The following is a 21,363-nucleotide window of genomic DNA, read 5'->3' as shown; positions in this document are numbered from 1 at the left end:
CCCTCTAATTCTAAGGCTGTGTCCACGGGTCCTAGTCTCCTCGCCTAATGGAAACAATTTCCTAGCGTCCACCCTTTCCAAGCCATGTATTATCTTGTACGTCTCTATTAAGTCTCCCCTTAATCTTCTAAACTCCAATGAATACAATCCCAGGATCTTCAGCCGTTCTTCATATGTTAGACCTACCATTCCAGGGATCATCCGTGTGAATCTCCGCTGGTCAAGTTCCAGTGCCAGTATGTCCTTCCTGAGGTGTGGGGACCAAAACTGGACACAGTACTCCAAATGGGGCCTAACCAGAGCTTTATAAAGTCTCAGTGGCACATCGCTGCTTTTATATTCCAACCCTCTTGAGATAAGTGACAACATTGCATTCGCTTTCTTAATCACGGACTCAACCTGCAATATACTCAATGACCTGGCCTTCCCAGCGTTCAGTGTCAATGAATTCCATACATTCACCACTCTCTGGCTGAAGAAGTTTCTCCTTATCTCTGTTCCGAAAGGGTCTTCCCTTTACTCTGAGGCTGTAACCTCTGGTCACTCAAATTCAAAATGAAGACTCCCAGAATCAGTATCCTGAAAGCAGGCCGAAAGATAAGGGGCAAATGGTGGGATATAGGATGAGCAGACAAAATGATGAGACAGTCCCTGGAAATCCAGGGCAGTTGGCCATCTTGTCAGTATGACCTGGTCTTGCCCCCTCTAATAGCCTGAATGTACAGGAATGTTTGAAAGTGTTGAAGGCAGATGGACTGCTGCAGACCCTGACTCACATGATCCAACAATGCTGGTCTCTCCCGAAATGGGGGATGGATATTACAGAGTATGGATATTATTGACAAAGGAATTCATCAAATTTCTCAACATATCGAGGTGAACAGATCAGCTTGATAGAGAGAAACTCAATGCATTGCCTCAGAAGGTGATCGCGGTCTTGTGGTATTGTCGCTGGGCTGATAATCCAGAGTCGAGAGAGTGTTGCTGGAAAAGCACAGCTAATCAGGCAGCATCCAAGAAGCAGGAGAATCCACATTTCAGGCATAAGCCCTTCATCAGGATTCTCCTGCTCCTCGGATGCTGCCTGTGGGGAGAGGGTTGGAGTTAATGTTTCCGCTGTCCACCAATACTGCCCTCTTGTGTAGGGAGAGGGTCGGAGTTAATGTTTCCGCTCTCCACCAATACTGCCCTCTTGAATATCCCCAGTCATGGAAGGGTTTAAATGTAGATGGAGGCCATTTGCCCATTGTATTTGCACTGTCTGGTGAGCATCATTACCTAACGCCAGTCTCTTTCGAAATCTGAGTGTCTTCCACATTTTGCTTTCTAGTAAATCTTGGTCTTTACTGAATGGTCTCATGATTTACGTGTGATCTTTGATAAATAGCTTTCATGCCCAGACTGACAGTTTCTCAAATTGGCTTTGATGCCATCAATGAACATTCCGTGCTGGTCGATGGAATTAACAGGTGGCTATGTGGCATAGGAGGGCATTGAGAGTGTACCCATCCTTGCCCAGTCCAACTGCAGTAATGATGCTGTAGAACATTGACAACAGTGAAATAATTAACAAAGACAACGTCTCGCCTCAGCCCTAAAGTATGCAACAGTTCTGCAGCCATTCACTAGAGACCCTGTGACTGATAACAGCCCTGTTTCTAACTAGCAACTGCTCACACTGCAAGAGGAATGCAGGAAGAAGGAATTGGAACTGGAGAAAATGAAGGAGGAGAATTCACAAGTGCAAGCATTGCTTGCAACGCTGAAAGAAAAGGTAAGCCCCTCTGTCAGTATCACTGCTCTTTCGGAGGATTATCTGACAAATCCGCGTTGGAGTAATTCACTACAATTAAGGGAATGGTTTTGACTTGGTCAGCCGACACAAGGGTCTGCTGTAAAATTGTTGGTCAGCAGTCTCTCAAGTATTTAATATGTGCAATTTTAAATTATTTGTGTTTGTCCATAAGGTTGCAAGTGTTGCTGGCTAGCTCAACGTAATAGCCTCTCTCTAACTGCCCTTGATATTACCCTCTTCCAGTCAAGTGGGGAGCATTCTATCACACTCCCGACTTGTAGATGATAGCCAGGGAGTCAAGAGATACAAACATATAAATGAGGAGCTGGAGTAACAGCAGGCTATTCAGCCCATCAGCCTGATCTGTCGCTCTGTACAGTCAAGGCTGACGTTGTTCTATATTCCTGCTGACTGCCCTTGCTCATCACAAGCCTGTCCATCTCTGCTTTAAAAATCTTCTAAACCTCTGCCCCCCAACTCTCCTCATCTCTTTCTGAAATGGGCCACCCTTTACTTTTAAACAGTGGCCCCCTTGTTCTAGATTCTCTCACAAGGTGAAACGTGTTTTCCACCTCCACTCGGTCTCGTCCCCTCAGGGTCTTGTATGTTTCTCTTTGTTTTTCTAAACTCCGGTAGAAGTCGAAAAGTGTGGTGCTGGAAAAGCACAGCAGGTCAGGCAGCATCCGAGAAGCAGGAGAGTTGATGTTTTGAGCATAAGCCCTTCATCAGGAATGGCTTATGCCAGACTCTTCGGCTCCTCGGATGCTGCCTGACCTGCTGTGCTTTTCCAGCACCACACTTTTCAGCTCTAATCTCCAGCATCTGCAGTCCTCACTTTCTCCTCTAAACTTCCATCATAGGACAACGTTGTAGGTATAAATTTAGCAAACCTTCCCTGAACTGCTTTCAATGTTTTTACTTGCTTTCTTAAATAAACAGTACACCTAGACACATTCTCCCTAATGCCCTATATAAGAGAAGTGCAACCTCCCTTTTATTCAATTCCCTTGCAATAAATGTTAAAATTCTATTAACTTTCCTAATTACTTGCTTTACCTGCACAGTGGCCTTTTGTGATTCATGGATGTGCTTACACAGATCCTTCCGCACAGATTTCTCACCATTTAGATAATGTGATCCTTTTATTCTTCCTGCCAGAATGGACAATCGCACACATTATTCTCCATTTGCCAGATCTTCCCCTAATCACTTAACGTATTTGTATCCCTTTATGGTTGTAGCTCTTCACAATTTACTTTCCAAACTATCTTTGTATCATCAGTAAATTTAGCTACCATGCCTTCAACTGACGTTATCCAGTTCACTTCAATAAATTGTGAAATGTGGAGACTGGAGTATTAACCCCTTGTGACAAACCACTCCTTATCTCTTCGAGTTATAGAGTCATAGAGATGTACAGCATGGAAACAGACCCTTCGGTCCAACTCGTCCATGCCGACCAGATATCCCAACGCAGTCTAATCCCACCTGCTAGCACCCAGTCCATATCCCTCCAAACCCTTCCTATTCATATAGCCATCCAGATGCCTTTTAAATGTTGCAATTGTACCAGCCTCCACCACATCCTCTGGCAGCTCATTCCATACAATTATCGCCCTCTGTGTGGAAAAGTTGCCCCTTAGGTCTCTTTTATATCTTTCCCCACTCACCCTAAACCTATGCCCTCTAGTTCTGGACTCCATGGTCCCAGGGAAAAGACTTTGTCTATTTATCCTATCCATGCCCCTCATAATTTTGTAAACCTCTATAAGGTCACCCCTCAGCCTCTGACGCTCTAGGGAAAACAGCCCCAGCCAGGTCAACCTCTCCCTATAGCTCAAATCCTCCAACCCTGGCAACATCCTTGTAAATCTTTTCTGAACCCTTTCACATCTCGTAAAGCAAACAAACAAAGGATTCATTTCCAATTACTCAAAACATGGTGCAGTCATCAGCAAAGCACTCTCCTCCTAACCTGGAGAGAAAGTGATGGAGGAAGTTGCTGAGGATGGTTAGACATCGCACGCAGCCCTGACCTCTCTCAGTCCGCCACCTGGATTTGAGATGGCTGACTTCTAACAATTGCAACTACCTTCCTTTGTGTTTGTGAGCTGTGAGGAACGTAAACTGTGTTAGCTTGAAAGGCTGTGAGACACTTCCTTATCATTGTCCTCCTCATTAATGCCCTGTGCAATGTGGACCTTTTATATCCTTATCTAAGGAAGGACATTTGTACCCCAGGGTGGCAAGTAAGGTTCAAGAGACTGGTTCCTGGGATGAGGAGAAATTGAAAATGTTGTCACACAGTGTGAAGTTCAGAGAACAAGAGGTGACCAAAATGAAACGGATGAAATTCCTTCAGGTTTTGCTAGGGATAGCAGCTGAGAAAAGCTGACCACGTTACCTTCCATTACACTCAGCCAGTTCAAACTAGGTACAGATCCAGACCTTACACAGGACTTCCAGATAGAACAGCTCGCAGTCATGTAACCTGGCATCACTGATGATTGGCATATTAACATTCACTTTTTATCATTTGCCAACTCCACCACGGCCTCGCCACCATGTTGTTTGTGTTTCTCCAATGCTGTGCCCTCGATCACACCACCATCAGTGACTGGGAGTGGCCCAGACATCAAAACTCAGGAATTGGCCCCCTGCACCTCTCCAGCTCTCACGGGTTCGTTCTTTAAAACACTCCCTGATTGTGAAACATTTTGGCAAGCGATCGGTCAAATAGCTGCACTAATATCTGATGTGGTTTGGCATGATAACTCTCCTGTGGACCCTACTAGATTAGTGGAATTATAGGAATACTTTATTGGCACTATAGGAGTATTGCCTGGGCACTGTTGCAGAATTCTATTAGGAGTATTGTGTTGACACTATAGGAGTATTGTATAGGCACTATAGGAATATTGTATTAGCACTATAGGATTATTGCATTGGCATTATAGGAATATTGTACTGGCACTATAGGAGTATTGCATTGGCACTATAGGAGTATTGTATTGGCACCATAGGAATATTGTATTGGCACTATAGGAGTATTGCATTGACAGTATAGGAGTATTATATAGGCACTATAGGAATATTACATTGGCACTATAGGAGTATTGCATTGGCATTGTAGGGGTTATGTATTGGCACTATAGGAGTATTGCATTAGCACTATAGGAGTATCGTATTGTCACTATAGGAGTATTGTATTGGCACTATAGGAGTATTGTATTGGCACTATAGGAGAATTGCATTGGCACTATAGGAGTATTGTATAGGCACTATAGGAATATTGTATTGGCACTATAGGAGTATTGTATTGGCACTATAGGAGAATTGCATTGGCACTATAGGAGTATTGTATAGGCACTATAGGAATATTGTATTAGCACTATAGGAGTATTGCACTGGCACTATAGGAGTATTGTATTGGCACTATAGGAGTATTGTATTAGCACTATAGAAGTATTGTATTGACAGTATAGGAGTATTGCATTAGCACTATAGGAGTATTGTATTGGCACTATAGGAATATTGCATTGGCACTATAGGAGTATTGTATAGGCACTATAGGAATATTGTATTAGCACTATAGGAGTATTGTATTGACGGTATAGGAGTATTGCATTAGCACTATAGGAGTATTGTATTGTCACTATAGGAGTATTGTATTGGCACTATAGGAGTATTGTATTGGCACTATAGGAGTATTGCATTGCCACTATAGGAGTATTGTATAGGCACTATAGGAGTATTGTATTAGCACTATAGGAGTATTGCATTGCCACTATAGGAGTATTGTACTGGCACTATAGGAGTATTGTATTAGCACTATAGGAGTATTGTATTGACAGTATAGGAGTATTGCATTGGCATTGTAGGGGTTGTGTATTGGCATTATAGGAGTATTGCATTAGCACTATAGGAATATTGCATTGGCACTATAGGAGTATTGTATTGGCACTATAGGAGAATTGCATTAGCACTATAGGAATATTGTATTAGCACTATAGGAGTATTGTATTGACAGTATAGGAGTATTGCATTAGCACTATAGGAGTATTGCATTGGCACTATAGGAGTATTGCATTGGCATTGTAGGGGTTGTGTTCAAAGTTTGTGCGAAGATTTGTAGCTCAGGTGCTCGTTGTTGTGGTTCTGTTCGCCGAGCTGGAAGTTTTAGTTGCAAACGTTTCGTCCCCTGGCTAGGAGACATCATCAGCGCTCTGGAGCCTCCTGCGAAGCGCTTCTTTGATGTTTCTTCCAGCATTTATAGTGGTCTGTCCTTGCCGCTTCCGGGTGTCAGTTTCAGCTGTCCGCTGTAGTGGTTGGTATATTGGGTCCAGGTCGATGTGTTTGTTGATGGAGTTTGTGGATGAATGCCATGCTTCTAGGAATTCCCTGGCTGTTCTCTGTCTGGTTTGCCCTATGATAGTAGTGTTTTCCCAGTCGAATTCATGTTGCTTGTTGTCTGAGTGTGTGGCTACTAGGGATAGCTGGTCGTGTCGTTTTGTGGCTAGTTGGTGTTCATGTATGCGGATTGTTAGCTTTCTTCCTGTTTGTCCTATATAGTGTTTTGTGCAGTCCTTGCATGGTATTTTATAAACTACATTAGTTTTGCTCATGTTGGGTATTGGCTCCTTTGTTCTAGTAAGTTGTTGTCTGAGTGTGGCTGTTGGTTTGTGTGCCGTTATGAGTCCTAAGGGTCGCAGTAGTCTGGCTGTCAGTTCTGAAACGCTCCTGATGTATGGTAGTGTGGGGTTGTGTATTGGCATTATAGGAGTATTGCATTAGCACTATAGGAGTATTGTATTGGCACTATAGGAGTATTGTATTGGCACTATAGGAATATTGTATTGGCACTATAGGAGTATTGCATTGGCATTGTAGGGGTTGTGTATTGGCATTTTAGGAGTATTGCATTAGCGCTATAGGAGTATTGCCTGGGCACTATAGGAATATTGCATTGGCACTATAGGAGTATTGTATAGGCACTATAGGAATACTGTATTAGCACTATAGGAGTATTGTATTGACATTATAGGAGTATTGCATTAGCACTATAGGAGTATCGTATTGGCACTATAGGAGTTTCGTATTGGCACTATAGGAGTATTGCATTGGCATTGTAGGGGTTGTGTATTGGCACTATAGGAGTATTGCATTAGCACTATAGGAGTATCGTATTGGCACTATAGGAGTATTGTATTGGCACTATAGGAGTATTGCATTGGCACTATATAGGAGTATTGTATTGGCACTATAGGAGTATTGTATTGGCACTATAGGAGTATTGTATTGACAGTATAGGAGTATTGCATTGGCACTATATAGGAGTATTGTATTAGCATTATAGGAGGAATGTATTGGCTCTGTAGGAATATTGTATTAGCTCTGTAGGAGTATTGTGTTGGCCGTACAGGAATTTTGTATTAGCTCTGTCGGAGTATTGTTTTGGTACTACAGGAATATTGTCTTGGCTCTATTGGAGTATTGTTTTGGCACTATAGCAGTATTATTCTTGTGATTTCTGAAAACATCTTCAAATTATATCACAGTATTGAAGGAGTTTTCCGATGTGGCATTTAGACTCCAGGCTGCAAACTAATTTGATGCAAATATCAAAATGCTGATCAGTTGTTTCGGTCGTGACTGACATGATTGAGTCAGAAATCTGAGGGTGTGCTCTATTCAGGTGCTGTGGCAGAAAAAACCTTCTCTGTATTTTTCATGGGAAGGTACACATGACAAATTTCTGTTCTATTGTATTGGGTTCTATTGTCTTCCATTTATTCAGGGAAGTGTCCTTGAAGCTGTTCACCTTCTATTTGAATGCTCATGATTCAGGGTGGGGATGCTGAAGTGGGTTTGGCTGGTTTGGGTTTTAAAACCAGAGCTTCCACCTCTCCACCCTTCAAAGAGACCATCAGTGCTCAGATAATCCCATCAAAAACATAAATCAGGGAAGGATCCATTGTCCCGACTTGAGGAGCAACCATAACCCATTAGAAGATGTGTCTTTTACCTGGGGGCGGGGGGATTTCAAGTTGAAGGGCATATATTTAATGCGAGGGGGGAGAGGTTTAAAATAGACACGAGGGGCAAATGTTTTTCCACATCGCATATGGAATGAACTTCCTGAGGAAGGGTTGGATGTGGGTACAGTTACAGTGTTTAACAGACATTGGGATAAGTACATGAATAGGAAAGGATTGGAGGGGTATGGGCCAAGTGCAGGCAGGTGCGATTATTTTAATTTAGGATTATGGTCAGCATGGACTGGCTGGACCGAAGGGTCTGTTTCTGTGCTGTATGATGCTATGGGCCATAGGATGTACAGGATTAGGTTGGTTGTCAGTTTAGTGTTTGGCGGGTAATGCAAAGTGGTTTCTCCTCCATACTTAAATCGAAGCTCAGGGGTCACTGTAGGGCCACTCATTCCAAAGGCAGATTTGCCGTGCTTTAGGCTGACCTCCCAAACCTTGCTGACCATCCAGCGATTCTGCTCTCGAGGGCCCTCGGTGCAGCTGAGATACTGAGAGGCAGTCTGTTCCTCTCAAACCCAACAGTCAGGGACGTGTGAGGCAGGATTTTGTGTAGGGGATCCCAGGCCAGGGGGAAACGTGACGGGCCTGACCCCACCACGGGGAATATCAGTAGGCGGCAGCCTAGCCACCCAATGGCCAACTAAAGATGGCAGCCAAGATGATGCAATCCAAGGCCCTCCAGCTCAGAAGGGGCTGGAGGTCTGAGAGAGGGAGGAAGAGTGGAGTTCTCCGTTGTCTCCAAAAGAAGCCACGATTGCGGCGAAGGAAACTCCTTCAGAGGGCAATGGAGATCCCAATCGATCGCTGAGCATCAGTCGACCTTTCAACTTCAATTGAATGAGACCTTTGCAAACCTCAAGGGAAATCACCAGGAATGGGGATCCCTCTGGAGGGAGCCGGTATACCGGCCTGTGCTGGGGAATTCCATGCAATGTGGAAGTCAGGCCTAACTGAAGGCCGTGAGTGATCGGATTGGAAACCGACCGTAAGAGACACCTCTGGAAGGGGTCACCAAAATGATGTGACCTTCCAACATCATGCAACATAGAAAATAGGTCCGGGAGTAGGCCATTCAGCCCGTTGAGTCTGCCTCTGCTATTCATCAGCATCATGGCTGATTGTCCAACTCCGTTCCCTCTTCCCAGTTTCACCTCTTGATTCCTTTAGCTCTTAAGTTCTACCTGTACCTCTTCTTTGGAAACATAATATTTTGGCCTCACCACTTTCTGTGGTAGTGTATTCCACAGGCTCACCACTCTCTGGGTGAAGAAATCTCTCTTCATCTGAGTCCTAAATAGTCTTCCCTATATCCTTAAGCTACAACCCTTGGTTCTAGACTTTCCCACCATCAGGAACATCCTTCCTGCATCTCATCCATCTACCTCGTTGGAATATTATAGTTTTCTGTGAGAAACCCCCTCATTCTTGTCAACTCCAGAGAACACAATCCTAACCGACTCAATCTCTCCTTATACGTCAACCCTGCCAACTTTTGTTGCACTTCTTCTATGTCAAGAACATTCTTCCTCAGATAAGGAGACCAAAACTGTATACAGTGTTCCAGGTGTGGCCTCACCAATGCCTTACATAAGTGCAGCAAGACACTCTTGTTCCTGTACTCGAATCCTCTCACCATGAAGGCTAACGTACAGTTTACCTTCTTCACTGCCTGCTGCACCTACACGCCCTACCTACAGCCAATGCATGAGGACACCCAGGTCTCATTTGAACATTCCCCTCCCTCCGTTTACAGCCTTTGAAATAATAACCCCCCCCCTCTTATTTTTTTATTCCCAAGTTGGATAACCTCACATTTATCAGCATTTACTCGCTTCCTCAATTTGTCCAAATCACGCTGCGGTGAATCTGCACAGCGGAGGAGGCAACAATGTGCCAGCCTTTGCACGCAGTTCACTGGGGAGAAAGGACAGTCACGTGTTTGCATTTCTCTAATTCCACTGTCTTGTGCATCCTTGATTTCCTTTGCCTCACCCCTTGCCATCAACCACCAAGGCTCTGAAACTTCCCCCCCCCCACCCACCCCAAATAAATCCCTGCACTGTTCCTGAATATATTCATTCAACCCTGCTTCTTTAGTCAAATTTTTATTTAATTCGCCCTGGATCACCCACCATCGACCAGTGTTTAACTTTGAAATGACGTTCCTGTGAAACGTTACACCACATGAAGAGACCATGCTGCTTTTGTTTCCCTCTCTTGGTGGGTTTGGGTGCTGATATGGGTCAAGAATTGGAGTGCCCCAGATTAATTCAGTTAACGTAATGGCAGTACGCACAGTTGTAAGCTCTTTGACATTTCGCCTGGTGAGAGAGGTTTCCTGCATAATCTTTCTGGGCGTCACAAGAAACCTGGCCCCAGCATAATTTCCACCAACACTGGAAAAACCTGCCTCCTGTGTCGCCTTTTCAATTCCAACCATGTGCCCCATTCCCTCGCCTTCCTTATGGTCTGAACGTCTGACTGCAGAGGAACCTCGATTATCCGAAAGACGGGGGCGGGCAGTATTTCGTCCGGTAAATCGAATTCCGGATAACCCAATGCCGGGTAACGTAGCTTCGCTGAGCATCGGGACCTTGCGATCCCGCCGGATCATCCGACATTCGGATAATCGAATGCAGGATAATGGAGGTTCCCCTGTAGTTGGACCATTGAAGGGACCATGAGAGAAGTTAAAACTGAAATATTAATGTTTAAAACATCATTGAAAAGTAAAATGTCCTGCTTAAACCATGATGTAATGTACAAGTTTCATTTTGTGATAGGAGAGGTCAGATTGATTCGTCTTTTACTTTTATATTCACTGAGCAGTGTTTCCTGAGTGTGATTGAACCCTCTACTGTTACATTTGACAGTGTCAGCCTGGGCCCCAGTGCAACCATTGGGAATGGCTGATAATTCTCTTAGCCACATGCAGATTGAGAGGGAGTGAATCATGGGTGCTAATCACAGAGCGACCTACTCAGTGCAGTGCACTTGGAGTGCTGCGTGCCTTCACATGTGTCTGAGAAGACCGACCCCCTCAGCCATGCCGATGAAATCTTTTCAGACACTACATCGATCTTCACATCTGCTAATCCTGCCCAGCTTTAGCTGTGATGGCACAGTGGCACAGTGGTTAGCACTGCAGCCTCACAGTGCCAGAGACCCGGGTTCAATTCCTGCCTCAGGCGACTGACCGAGTTTGCACATTCTCCCTATGTCTGTGTGGGTTTCCTCCGGGTGCTCCGGTTTCCTCCCACAATCCAAAGATGTGCAGGTCAGGTGAATTGGCCGTGCTAAAATTTCTCATAGTGTTAGGTAAAGGGTAAATGTAGGGGTATGAGTGGGTTGCTTTGGTGGGTCAGGGTGGACTTGTTGGGCCGAAGGGCCTGTTTCCACACTTTAAGTAATCTAATCTAATCTTGCCTCTTGACGTGACCATTCCAAGGTCTGAAAATGTACAGGGCTCGAGAGACATAGCAGGAGGGGTGGGATTGTTTGGATAACCCTTTTAAAAGGGCTGGCACGCGCACAGTGGGTCAAATGGTCTCCTCCTGTGTGGCTTCATTTTCTGATTCGGTCATGTACAAGAGATATGGTTGGAACTCATTTTTAAATTAACGTCAGTCAAAGGATCAGTGTCAGCCCTGCTGTGTTAAACCAGGTGTGTGTACAAATTACTGGAACTGCTGAAAACCACAAACACTGGAGATCACAGTGGGTCAGGCAGTTTCCGTGGAGATTGAGCAAGCTAACGTTTCCAGTCTCGATGACTCTTCATCAGAACTGACGTGAAGTGTGGAGGGGGCAGTGTTTATGCAACAGTTGGGGGGACATGGGGTTTGGAGTACTGTGGGAGAAAGGATGTTAATAGTTCAGATGAAGTGAATGCGTGGATTAGAGTGGTGCTGGAAAAACACAGCAGGTCAGGCAGCAGCCGAGGAGCAGGAAAGTCGCCGTTTCGGGCAAAAGCCCTTCATCAGGCATAGAGGCAGGGTGCCTGCAGAGTGGAGAGATAAATGGGAGGGGGGTGGGGAGAAGGTAGCATAGAGTACAATAGGTGAATGGGGGTGGGGATGGAGGTGGTAGGTCAGAGAGCTTTTTTCTCGTGTAGAGAGAGGAGGAAAACTTCTTCAAGGCAGGCATCCTTGCAAGAGGATTCGCAGTGGGGTTAAATTCAACGAGGTAAAAACAAGGACTGCAGATCCTGGGAGACTCTGGTTTCCAACATTTACAGTCCTTGTTATTACCTACTTGATTGGAATATGTGAATGGTGAAATAATGGTGTGTCTAACCGTCAGACTGGGAAGATCAGGCAGACCCACAGGGGGGAGGGAAGAGAGAGGACATGGTGACAGAGAATGGAACAAATAAAACTAAAAGAAGGGGAAGGAATGGGTTTGCAGTCTGAAGGTGTTGAGCTCAATGTTGAACCCAGAAAGCTGTAAAGTGTGTAGACTAGATTAGATTCCCTACAGTGTGGAAACAGGCCATTCGGCCAAACCAACCCACTGAAGAGTAACCCACCCAGACCCATTTCCCTCTGACTAATCCATTGAACACTATGATGAAGGGCTTTTGCCCGAAACGTCGATTTTCCTGCTCCTCAGATGCTGCCTGACCTGCTGTGCTTTTCCAGCACCTCTCTAATCTAGACTCTGATCTCCAGCATCTGGCAGTCCTTGCTTTTAACCTATAGCCGATTCACCTGACCTGCACATCTTTGGTGCTGTGGGGGGAAACCGGAGCACCCGGAGGAAACCCACGCAGACACGGGGAGAATGTGCAAACTCCACACAGACAGTTGCCCAAGGCTGGGATCGAACCTAGGACCTTGGTGATGTGAGGCAGCCGTGCTAACCACTGAGCCACCATGCCGCCCTGAAGATGAGAAGTCGCTCCTTTAGTTTTTGCTGTGATTCGCTGAAGGATTGTAGCGTGCCCAGGACAGACATGTAGGCATGTGAGCAGGACACTGCTTATGTGACGAGCTCCGGGAAGATCAGGGTCACGCCTGCGCATGGACCGGAGGTGTTCTGCTAAGTGGGCACCCAGCCTGCATTTGGTTTCTCCAATGTGGAGTAGGCCACATTGGGTGTGGCGAAGGCAGTGCACAGGATTGGGAAGGTACAGGTGAAGTGCTGCTTCACCTGGAAAAACTGTTCAAACCCTCGGCTGCTGAGCAGGGAGGGGGGCAAGGCTCAGGTTTTGCACCTTCTGCAGTTACATGGGAAGGTGCCGTGGAGAGTGGGACTGGTGTTTAGTGGTTGTGGAATGGTCTAGGGTATCCTGGAAGGAATGATCCCCGCGAAATGCAGACAGAGGGAGTGAGGGGGGTGATGATGACATTCTGCTGGAGTTGTCTGAAATGGCAGAGAATGACCCTTCGAATGGGGAGGCTGGTGGGATGGAAAGTGATGTTTATCTTACTCCCAAGGGTGAATTCCCTATCCCAGAGGGCTGTGAGATTCCAGCCTTGAATTATTTTTACGGTCAAAGTTGATAAAGTTTCGATTGTCAATGGCGTACATGATTGCGAGGCTAGTGTGCACCAAGGCATTGATGTGTTCAGTCAGCCATTACCACATCGATGGCAGCGCAGGGTCAATGGGCTGATTGACCTACCCTTGCTCCTGTCAGATCAATGCAGGATCATCCTCCCGAAGCTTAAATAATGTGACAAACTGGGACGTTTTGCACACTGTTTAAAAGGATATACGTAACAATGTTCGGGGGAATGTGTAGCTTTTCCCAAACAGAAGTTGGAAGTGATTCCACATAATTGACTATAAGACAGTGAGGACTGCCAGATGCTGGAGATCAGAGTTGAGAGGGTGTTGCTGGAAAAGCGCAGCAGGTCAGGCAGCATCTGAGGAGCAGGAAAGTCGACGTTTTGGGGCCAGACCCTTCATCAGGAAGGGCTGAGGCCCGAAATGGCGATTTATCCTGCTCCTTTGATGCTGCCTGACCTGCTGCGCTTTTCCAGCAACACATTTTTAAGCTCTGATCCCCAGCATCTGCAGTCCTCACTTTCTCTCCCAGCTCACAACCTCCGACAGAATGTGTTCTCATTGTGCTTCTCCAAACTTTCTCCTCTTTAAAAGGTTCTGTTTTGTTTTTGTTTTTGCAGAGACGGAGGGTGGTGGTGGAGAGTTGTTGTTCAGGTTGTGACCAGTGGTGTGCTGCAAGGACCAGTGCTGGGTCCACTGTTTGTTATTTACAGAAATGGTTTGGACGACAATATGGTTAGTACGTTTGCGGATGACACTGTAATTGGTGGTGTCGTGGCTAGTGAGGAAAGTTCTCAGAGTACAGCGAGATCTTGATCAACTGGGTCAGTGGGCCAAGGAATGGCAGATGGAGTTTAATTTAGATGAATGTGAGGTGTTGCATTTTGGACAGACAAACCAGGGTAGGACCTACACAAGTAACGGTAGGGCCCAAGGGACTGTTGTCGAACAGAGAGACTGAGGGGTGCAGGTACATAGTTCCTTGTAGACATGATAGTGAAGAAAGTGTTTGGCACACTTACCTTTGGTCTGTACACTGAGTACAAGAACCTGATGTCATGTTTCAGCTGTATGGGACAGTGGTACAACTACACTTGGAATACTGTGTATAATTCTGGTCACTCTGCTACAGGAAGGATGTCATTAAACTGTAAATGGTGCAAAACCACATTTACAAGGATGTCACTGAGACTGGAAGGTTTGAGATGTAAGGAGAGGTTGGAGAGGCTGGAACTTTGTTGGAGCACCAGGAGGTTGAAAGGTGACCTTATAGAGCTTTATAAAATCATCATAAAGGGAATAGCCAAGTTCTTTTCTCTAAGGTAGGGGAGTCCAAAACTGGAGGGCATAGATCTAAGGTGAGAGTGGAAAGGTATCAAAAGGACCTGAGGGGTAACATTTTCACAAGGCAGGTGGTGCGTGTATGGAATGAGCTCCCAGAGGAAGTGATGGAGGCTGGTACAATTACTGCATTTAACAAACATTTGGATGGGTCTCTGAATAGGAAGGATTTAGAGGGATATGGGCCAAATACAGGTAAATGAGATGAATTCAGTTTGGGAAATCTGGTTGTCATGGACGGGTTGGGCCGAATGGCCTGTATCTGTGTTGTACGGCTCTAAAATAAGGAGTCTCAGTATCTGCTGACTTTAAAATCCCACAATGGTGTTCCTTTTATTCCTGTAAATCTTTCTGTGTTTGTAGCACAGTATCAGCCTGAACCTGGTGCAATATTTATCGGGCTGTCACTGACTCCTCTCACTTCCTGAACGTAGGCATCTCGTCAAAGGTATCAGCTTGAAATTTAATTGATCTGAATTGAAGGAATTAGTAATATCCACTTGACATGAAACCTGTGACAATATCATTTAGCTGTGTTCATGCATGGCTTGTCCTGTCAGCTCTCAGTAACATAGCAGCCTAATTATCTTTTTTTTCCCGATATTGACTTTCAGTCTTCATTGTAACATTGGAAAGCTGTAAGTAATCGGAAACATTACCATAATCTTCACACTCCGTGCCTCTCACGGCTTATAGATGTGGGAAGGAAATGTGCTTGTGTCAGCGTTAGAGAATAACACTGGTATTCTGTCAGCAATATCCTTACAAAAAAACAATCAACCTCTTCACAGATGCAATTGCATATTCCTGGATCAGGTGGGATTTGAACCCTAACTGCCTAGCTCAGGGGTAAGAGCACTACCACTGCACCACATGGACTCTGTGTAGCTACAGTTGGTATTTTCTCCTCTTGAGTACTGCTTCACTAAGCAGAGTGGAGGAATGACCTTATAGAGGTTTATCAAATCACGAGGGGCATAGATAAGGTGGGTCACAGGTATCTTTACCCAGGGTAGGGGGGAGTTCCAAACTTGGGGGGGTAGCTATTTAAGGTGGGAGGAGAAAGATTTAAAAAGGGCATGAGGGGCAACGTTTTTTCACAGAACGCGGTTCGTGTGTGGAATGAATTCCCAGAGGAAGTGGTGGTCATGGCTACGGTGACAGCATTTAAAAGACAAATGACAAAGATTGGATAAGCACATGGATGTTGTTGGGATAGTGTGGGGGATGGGCTTAGATGAGTTCACAGGTCAGTGCAATATCGAGGGCTGAAGGACCTGTCTTGCTCCGTATTGTTCTATGTTCTGTGTTGTATATAAGTTCATGAATAAGAAATGCTTGGAGGGATATGAGAAAAGTTCAGGATTAGGGTTAGCATGGACTGGTTGGACCGAAGGGTCTGTTTCCATGCTGTATCACTGTATGACCTGAACAGGCGGGTGGTTAGTCCCAGGCAGCCGAGTCTCAAGCTCAAAATGGGAGCAGGCTGTTTAGGAGTGAGATGAAGAGGAATCTCTTCACTCCAAGGATGGTGAATCCTTGGAATTCTCTCCTCCAAAGACCCATGGAGACTCAGTCACTGAGTAGGTTCAGAACAGGATAGATTTGGAGATGTTAATAAGGGCAAAGCAATGACTTGGAAAATTGGTGTTGAGGTCAGTGATCAGCCATGACGAAGAATGGTGGGGTAGACTGACGGGGCTGAATGGCCTACTCCATCTCCTACAGGGCTGTGGTTCAATGTGAAAGAGAGCACCTCCAACAGTGCTGTTAAAGGAACCTTGGTGAACCTCTGCAGTCTATCTTGTAGATAGGAGACACTGCTGCTACTGACCATTGGTGGTGGAGGGAGTGGATGTTTGTGGATGTGGTGCCAAACAAGCGGGTTGCTTTGCCCTGGATGGAGTCAAGCTTCTTGTGTCTAGTTGGAGCTGCACCCATCCAGGGAATTGACACCACACAATGCCAGTCCTTGGGTTGGCGCTTACTGGTTGGTCCCAGGTAATTGAGTCAAGATTAGAGTGGTGCTAGAAAAGCACAGCAGATCAGGCAGCGTCCGAGGAGCAGGAAAATCAATATTTCATTAGGAATTCATGATGAAGGCCTGTTGCCCGAAACATCGATTTTCCTGATCCTCGGATGCTGCCTGACCTGCCATGCTTTTCCAGCACCACTCTAATCTCCAGCATCTGCAGTACCTACTTTTCGTCCCGAATAATTGAGACTAAGCAATGGCTGGGGACAATGTCCAGAAACATGTCCACGTTCCTGGAATACCGGCTGGTCTCAGCTGGAGATTCATGTCCAGCTCTGGGCACTGCACATTAGGAAGGGTGTGACCACATTGGAGAGGGTGCGGAGATGGTTCACAAGAATGCTTCCAGAGGTGAGGAACGTCAGTCATAAAGGATAGATTGGAGAAGTTGGGACTGCTCTCGTTCGGAAAGAGTCGGTTGAGAGGAGATTTGATTGAGGCGTTCAAAAGCATGAGGTATCTTCATCGCTTATCGAGGGGAAGACCGTTCCCACTGGTGGCAGAGTTGAGATGTGAAGGAGCCGGGAAGAAGTGAGGTGAGGAAAACCTCTTCCATGTGCCAACAGATGAGGCACTGGACTGCACTGTCCGATGGAACAGTGGGGGCTGGTTCAACCAGGGCATTCGAAATGGACTTGGATCATTACCTGAGATGTAAGAATGTGAGGGGGTTAGGGAGAGGAGACAGGAGAGTGGCACTAGGTAAGAGCCGACTCAAACATGATGGGCCGAACTGCCTCTTTCTGTGCTCTGTGAATCCTCCCCACAAACCCAGCACCAAGAATTGCAAAATTCCTGAGAAATCCTTTGAATCCTACACAGTGGAGTTACTTGATCTCAGTGTAAATTCCCCACTGCTAACAAACGCCTGCAGTCTAATAGCCCAGAACTTGCTGGTAATTTTTTCAATCAATCTTTGTTAAAGTGGCCTTCGCAACAGATTCAAGAAAAGCCCGCATCCCTTTTCGAGATTACAAATAATTACTGCTTGGCTTATTGATGGAAGTTAAGCTCAAATTTGAAAACAATATTATGTTTCCCGCTTATGAGACTGAAAAAACAAACCGTTAGCCAGTTAGATTTCAACAAACAAATCAGTGATGTAACCATTCCTTGAATTGTTTCCAATGGCCTTGAATCAATCATAAATTTAATCATCTGCAGCACGGAGGGATTATGAATCTCTGAGCTGCTTCGGCTTGCTGGGGTGAGATTAATCACAGGCATAAAAGTTTGCCTTATTGTTTAAGCAGCAGGGCTGACTTTTTCACGAAATCTGTCTTGAGGATTCAGCTTCTGCCGCTCTCCTGTGCTCTGTCCCCCAGGGTGCCCTTCCTCCAGGAATGGGGAAGCCCAGAAGTTCATTTTTTTGTTTGGATGGGCACCGTCACCCCATCCCGCATCTCTTCCACCACCCCCACACGCCACCCTCACTGACACAGGTCACCCAGCCCAGAAGGAGCACAAGTGGGTTACCAATGGAGCCAGCTGACTGTACAGGAGATCCCAGAGGCAGTACAGCCGTCTCATTAGCACCACTGGCCGCAGTGGCCAGGACTGGGACTGCAAGCTCGCTGTCAGCAGTGGTTAGCACCAGGGACCTGGGTTCGATTCCACCCTTGGGTGACTGTGTGGTGTTTGCACCTTCTCCCCGCGTATGCCTGAATTTATTCCGGTTTCCTCCCACACTCCAAAGATGTGCAGGTTGGGTGGGATTGGCCATGCTAAGTTGCCTCGTAGAGTCCAGGGGTGTGCAGTCTAGGTGGATTAGCCATGGGAAAAGCAGGGTTACGTAGATAAGGCAGGATGGATGTGATGCTCTTCAGTAGGTCAGTGTGGACACGATGGGCCGAATGGCCTGCTTTCTCACTGTGGGGATTCCATGATCACATCCAAATTCCCAGCGTTGGCAGAGGGGGCTGAGGAATGAGGGGAGGTTGAGCTGGAGGTCTTAAGCAGACAGGCAGGGGGAGGACAAGAGGAATCATTTGCAGGGTTTGGGAGGGTGAGGGTGGAGGTGAGACGGGTGCAGACAATGGGTGGAGGGGTTTATGTCTAGTGTGGAAAGTAGGCTGTTAAAGAAGCCTCAATCCCACACCCACCCCAACAGCTTCTCACCCAAGACCCGAACACAGTGAATTTACAATCTGCACCTCCCCCCAACACACCTCCCACCATCCTCCTGATCACCTCCCATGTAGCAAATGCATGGACATACCAGAGGTGCTAAGGGTCATTGTCAGCAGCTGATTTATATTGGACCGCAATCTAATTTGTGGGCAGCATGGTGGCACAGTGGTTAGCACTGCTGCCTCACAGCGCCAGAGATCCGGGTTCAATTCCCACTGACTGTGTGGAGTTTGCACGTTCTCCCTGTGTCTGCGTGGGTTTCCTCTGGGTGCTCCGGTTTCCTCCCACAGTGCGGGTCAGGTGAATTGGCCATGCTAAATTGCCCGTAGTGTTAGGTGAAGGGATAAATGTATGGGTGGGTTGCGCTTCGGTGAGTCAGTGTGGACTTGTTGGGCCGAAGGGCCTGTTTCCACACTGTAAGTCTAATCTAATAATATTGATAGGCTGCTCAGGAAACAGCTAGAAAAGATTTTCTTTTTAAATCTCTCTGGACATTCTTTAAAAGGGCTGTCCATTTAGTTAGCTTGATTTTTACTTTACCTTTCAGTGACAGGCACACTTTACTGTTATTTTTAAAATGCTGGGGATTTAAATATTTGGCAGTTTGATTATTCTACAGATCTTTGGCATTCTAAAAGAGCATTTAAAACCACTCTTTAAAATCTGTAATTTCCACATTATTGGTTCAGGTCCTTGCTGGGATAAAAATGGAATATGTTTGAACTCCATAAGGCACGGATAGGAGCAGAATGAGGCCATTCTGCCCATCGAATTTGCTCCGCCTTTCGATTATGGCTGATGTGTTTCTCAACCCCATTTTCCCGCCCTTCTCTCCATGACCTTTGACCCACTTACCACTCAAAGACCTATCCATCTCTGTCTTAGTGGCACCCAATGAATTGAGCGGGTGATTGTCTGATAAAGAGTCATAGAGATGTACAGCATGGAAACAGACCCTTTGGTCCAACCCGTCCATGCCGACCAGATATTCCACCCCAATCTAGTCCCACCTGCCAGCACCCAGCCCATATCCCTCCAAACCCTTCCTATTCATATACCCATCCAGATGCCTTTTAAATGTTGCAATTGTACCAGCCTCCACCACTTCCTCTGGCAGCTCCTTCCATACACGCACCACCCTCTGTGTGAAAAAGTTACCCCCTCAGGTCTCTTTTATATCTTTCCCCTCTCACCTATGACCACTAGTTCTGGACTTACCCATCCCAGGGAAAAGACTTTGTCTATTTATCCTATCCATGCCCTTCATACTTTGTAAACCTTTATAAGGTCACCCTTCAGCCTCTGACACTCCAGGGAAAACAGCCCCAAGCCTGTTCAGCCTCTCCCTGTAGCTCAGACCCTCCTCTTGCTGTTGATCTCCCAGAGGGTTACTCTTCACACACTCTGCTCCAAGGTGGGTCTGAACCACCCAGGACCCCCTGGTGAAGCAACAAGAACACTCTTGCCTGGTGCATGTACCACCCGGCAAAACAACATGTTGATCTAAAACGCTGCCTGCTTCCCTCGGAAACATTGCTTGTTCTCAGGGTTCCCTGCTGGGGCCTGTGAATCCCAATGTTGGTTCAATCAGCATGCGTGGTTATTTAAGGTAGTGGTAGGGAGAATCACTGGCTATCGCAGCATTCGGGTTCCCTAAAGCAGCCCTTACTGCTGCACGTTGAAAACTAATGAAAAGAAAATAATTTTCCTAGAAGCCTCAGTAGCTCAGAGTTTGGAGTCGCAATAGCAATTTCTAGCCTCATTTGTTGGGGAAGAGGTGCTTTATATCATGCAAGTGGCATCTTAAGCAGTTGCTTTCTGGATATATTTGCAGTGCTGTTGTACATATGATGGAGATCAATTCTTCCCTCTTGATATTAAGGATTTCTGCCTTTAAACATTAATTTACAGTTATATTGAGCAGAGTTTCCCCTGTGTGCTGTGCGCCACATACCCATAAGCTCGTGCATGGAGAATAGTTTCAAAATCTCATTATCCCAAGCAAACAGAGCAAGGCTTCCATGCGACGGCTGAATTAACAATTAATAAGCTTTCACTGCAGGCTCATAAGTATGTCTTTGCATTAAACACATAGGTGTGATGTGGTTCAGTGCGCTACACTCTGGTTGGAGGAAGGGGGGTGGTGGGGGGGGATATGGAATCAATCATTTAAGCTTCATTCCCAGGAATTGAGTGCAGTATCCCAGAGAAGTGTGCTGGTTCCAATATGTTCAGTCTGATTGGGAAAGGAGCAGGGAATTGGCTCCCCATCCTCTGTGCTCCAGTATCTTCCCCGGTGTTTCGCTGGGGCCTGCTAATTTGTGTTTATTGCCTTGAAGTAAGTGGAAAGGAGCTGCCTGTGGGTCCCTCGGCAGTGGATATTGTGATGTGGGGAAAGTCAATCCTTTCTCTCTGGCCGTTCACTGGCTCTTCAGACTGTGCAGACAGTGACCCCTGCTGGTCACGTTGAGTGAATTGAACTCCTGCAACAGAAATCACCACAG

At 46.1% G+C, this 21,363-nt stretch overlaps 1 protein-coding gene across 2 annotated transcripts in view; it reads left to right on the top strand.

Annotated features, from left to right (window-relative positions):
* Positions 1–21,363, top strand: part of enox1 (ecto-NOX disulfide-thiol exchanger 1) — a 229,638-nt gene that overhangs the window by 185,942 nt on the left and 22,333 nt on the right. For both annotated transcript variants that reach the window (XM_060832906.1, XM_060832907.1), the window contains exon 10: positions 1,667–1,774. In XM_060832906.1, coding sequence (XP_060688889.1) covers positions 1,667–1,774 — 108 coding nt within the window. The remainder of the gene's footprint in view (positions 1–1,666; positions 1,775–21,363) is intronic.

The sequence above is a fragment of the Hemiscyllium ocellatum genome, chromosome 12, assembly GCF_020745735.1.
Source record: "Hemiscyllium ocellatum isolate sHemOce1 chromosome 12, sHemOce1.pat.X.cur, whole genome shotgun sequence".
NCBI lineage: Eukaryota > Metazoa > Chordata > Chondrichthyes > Orectolobiformes > Hemiscylliidae > Hemiscyllium > Hemiscyllium ocellatum.
The sequence above is the reverse complement of the archived record's forward strand: the minus strand, read 5'-3'. Positions and strand labels throughout refer to the sequence as shown.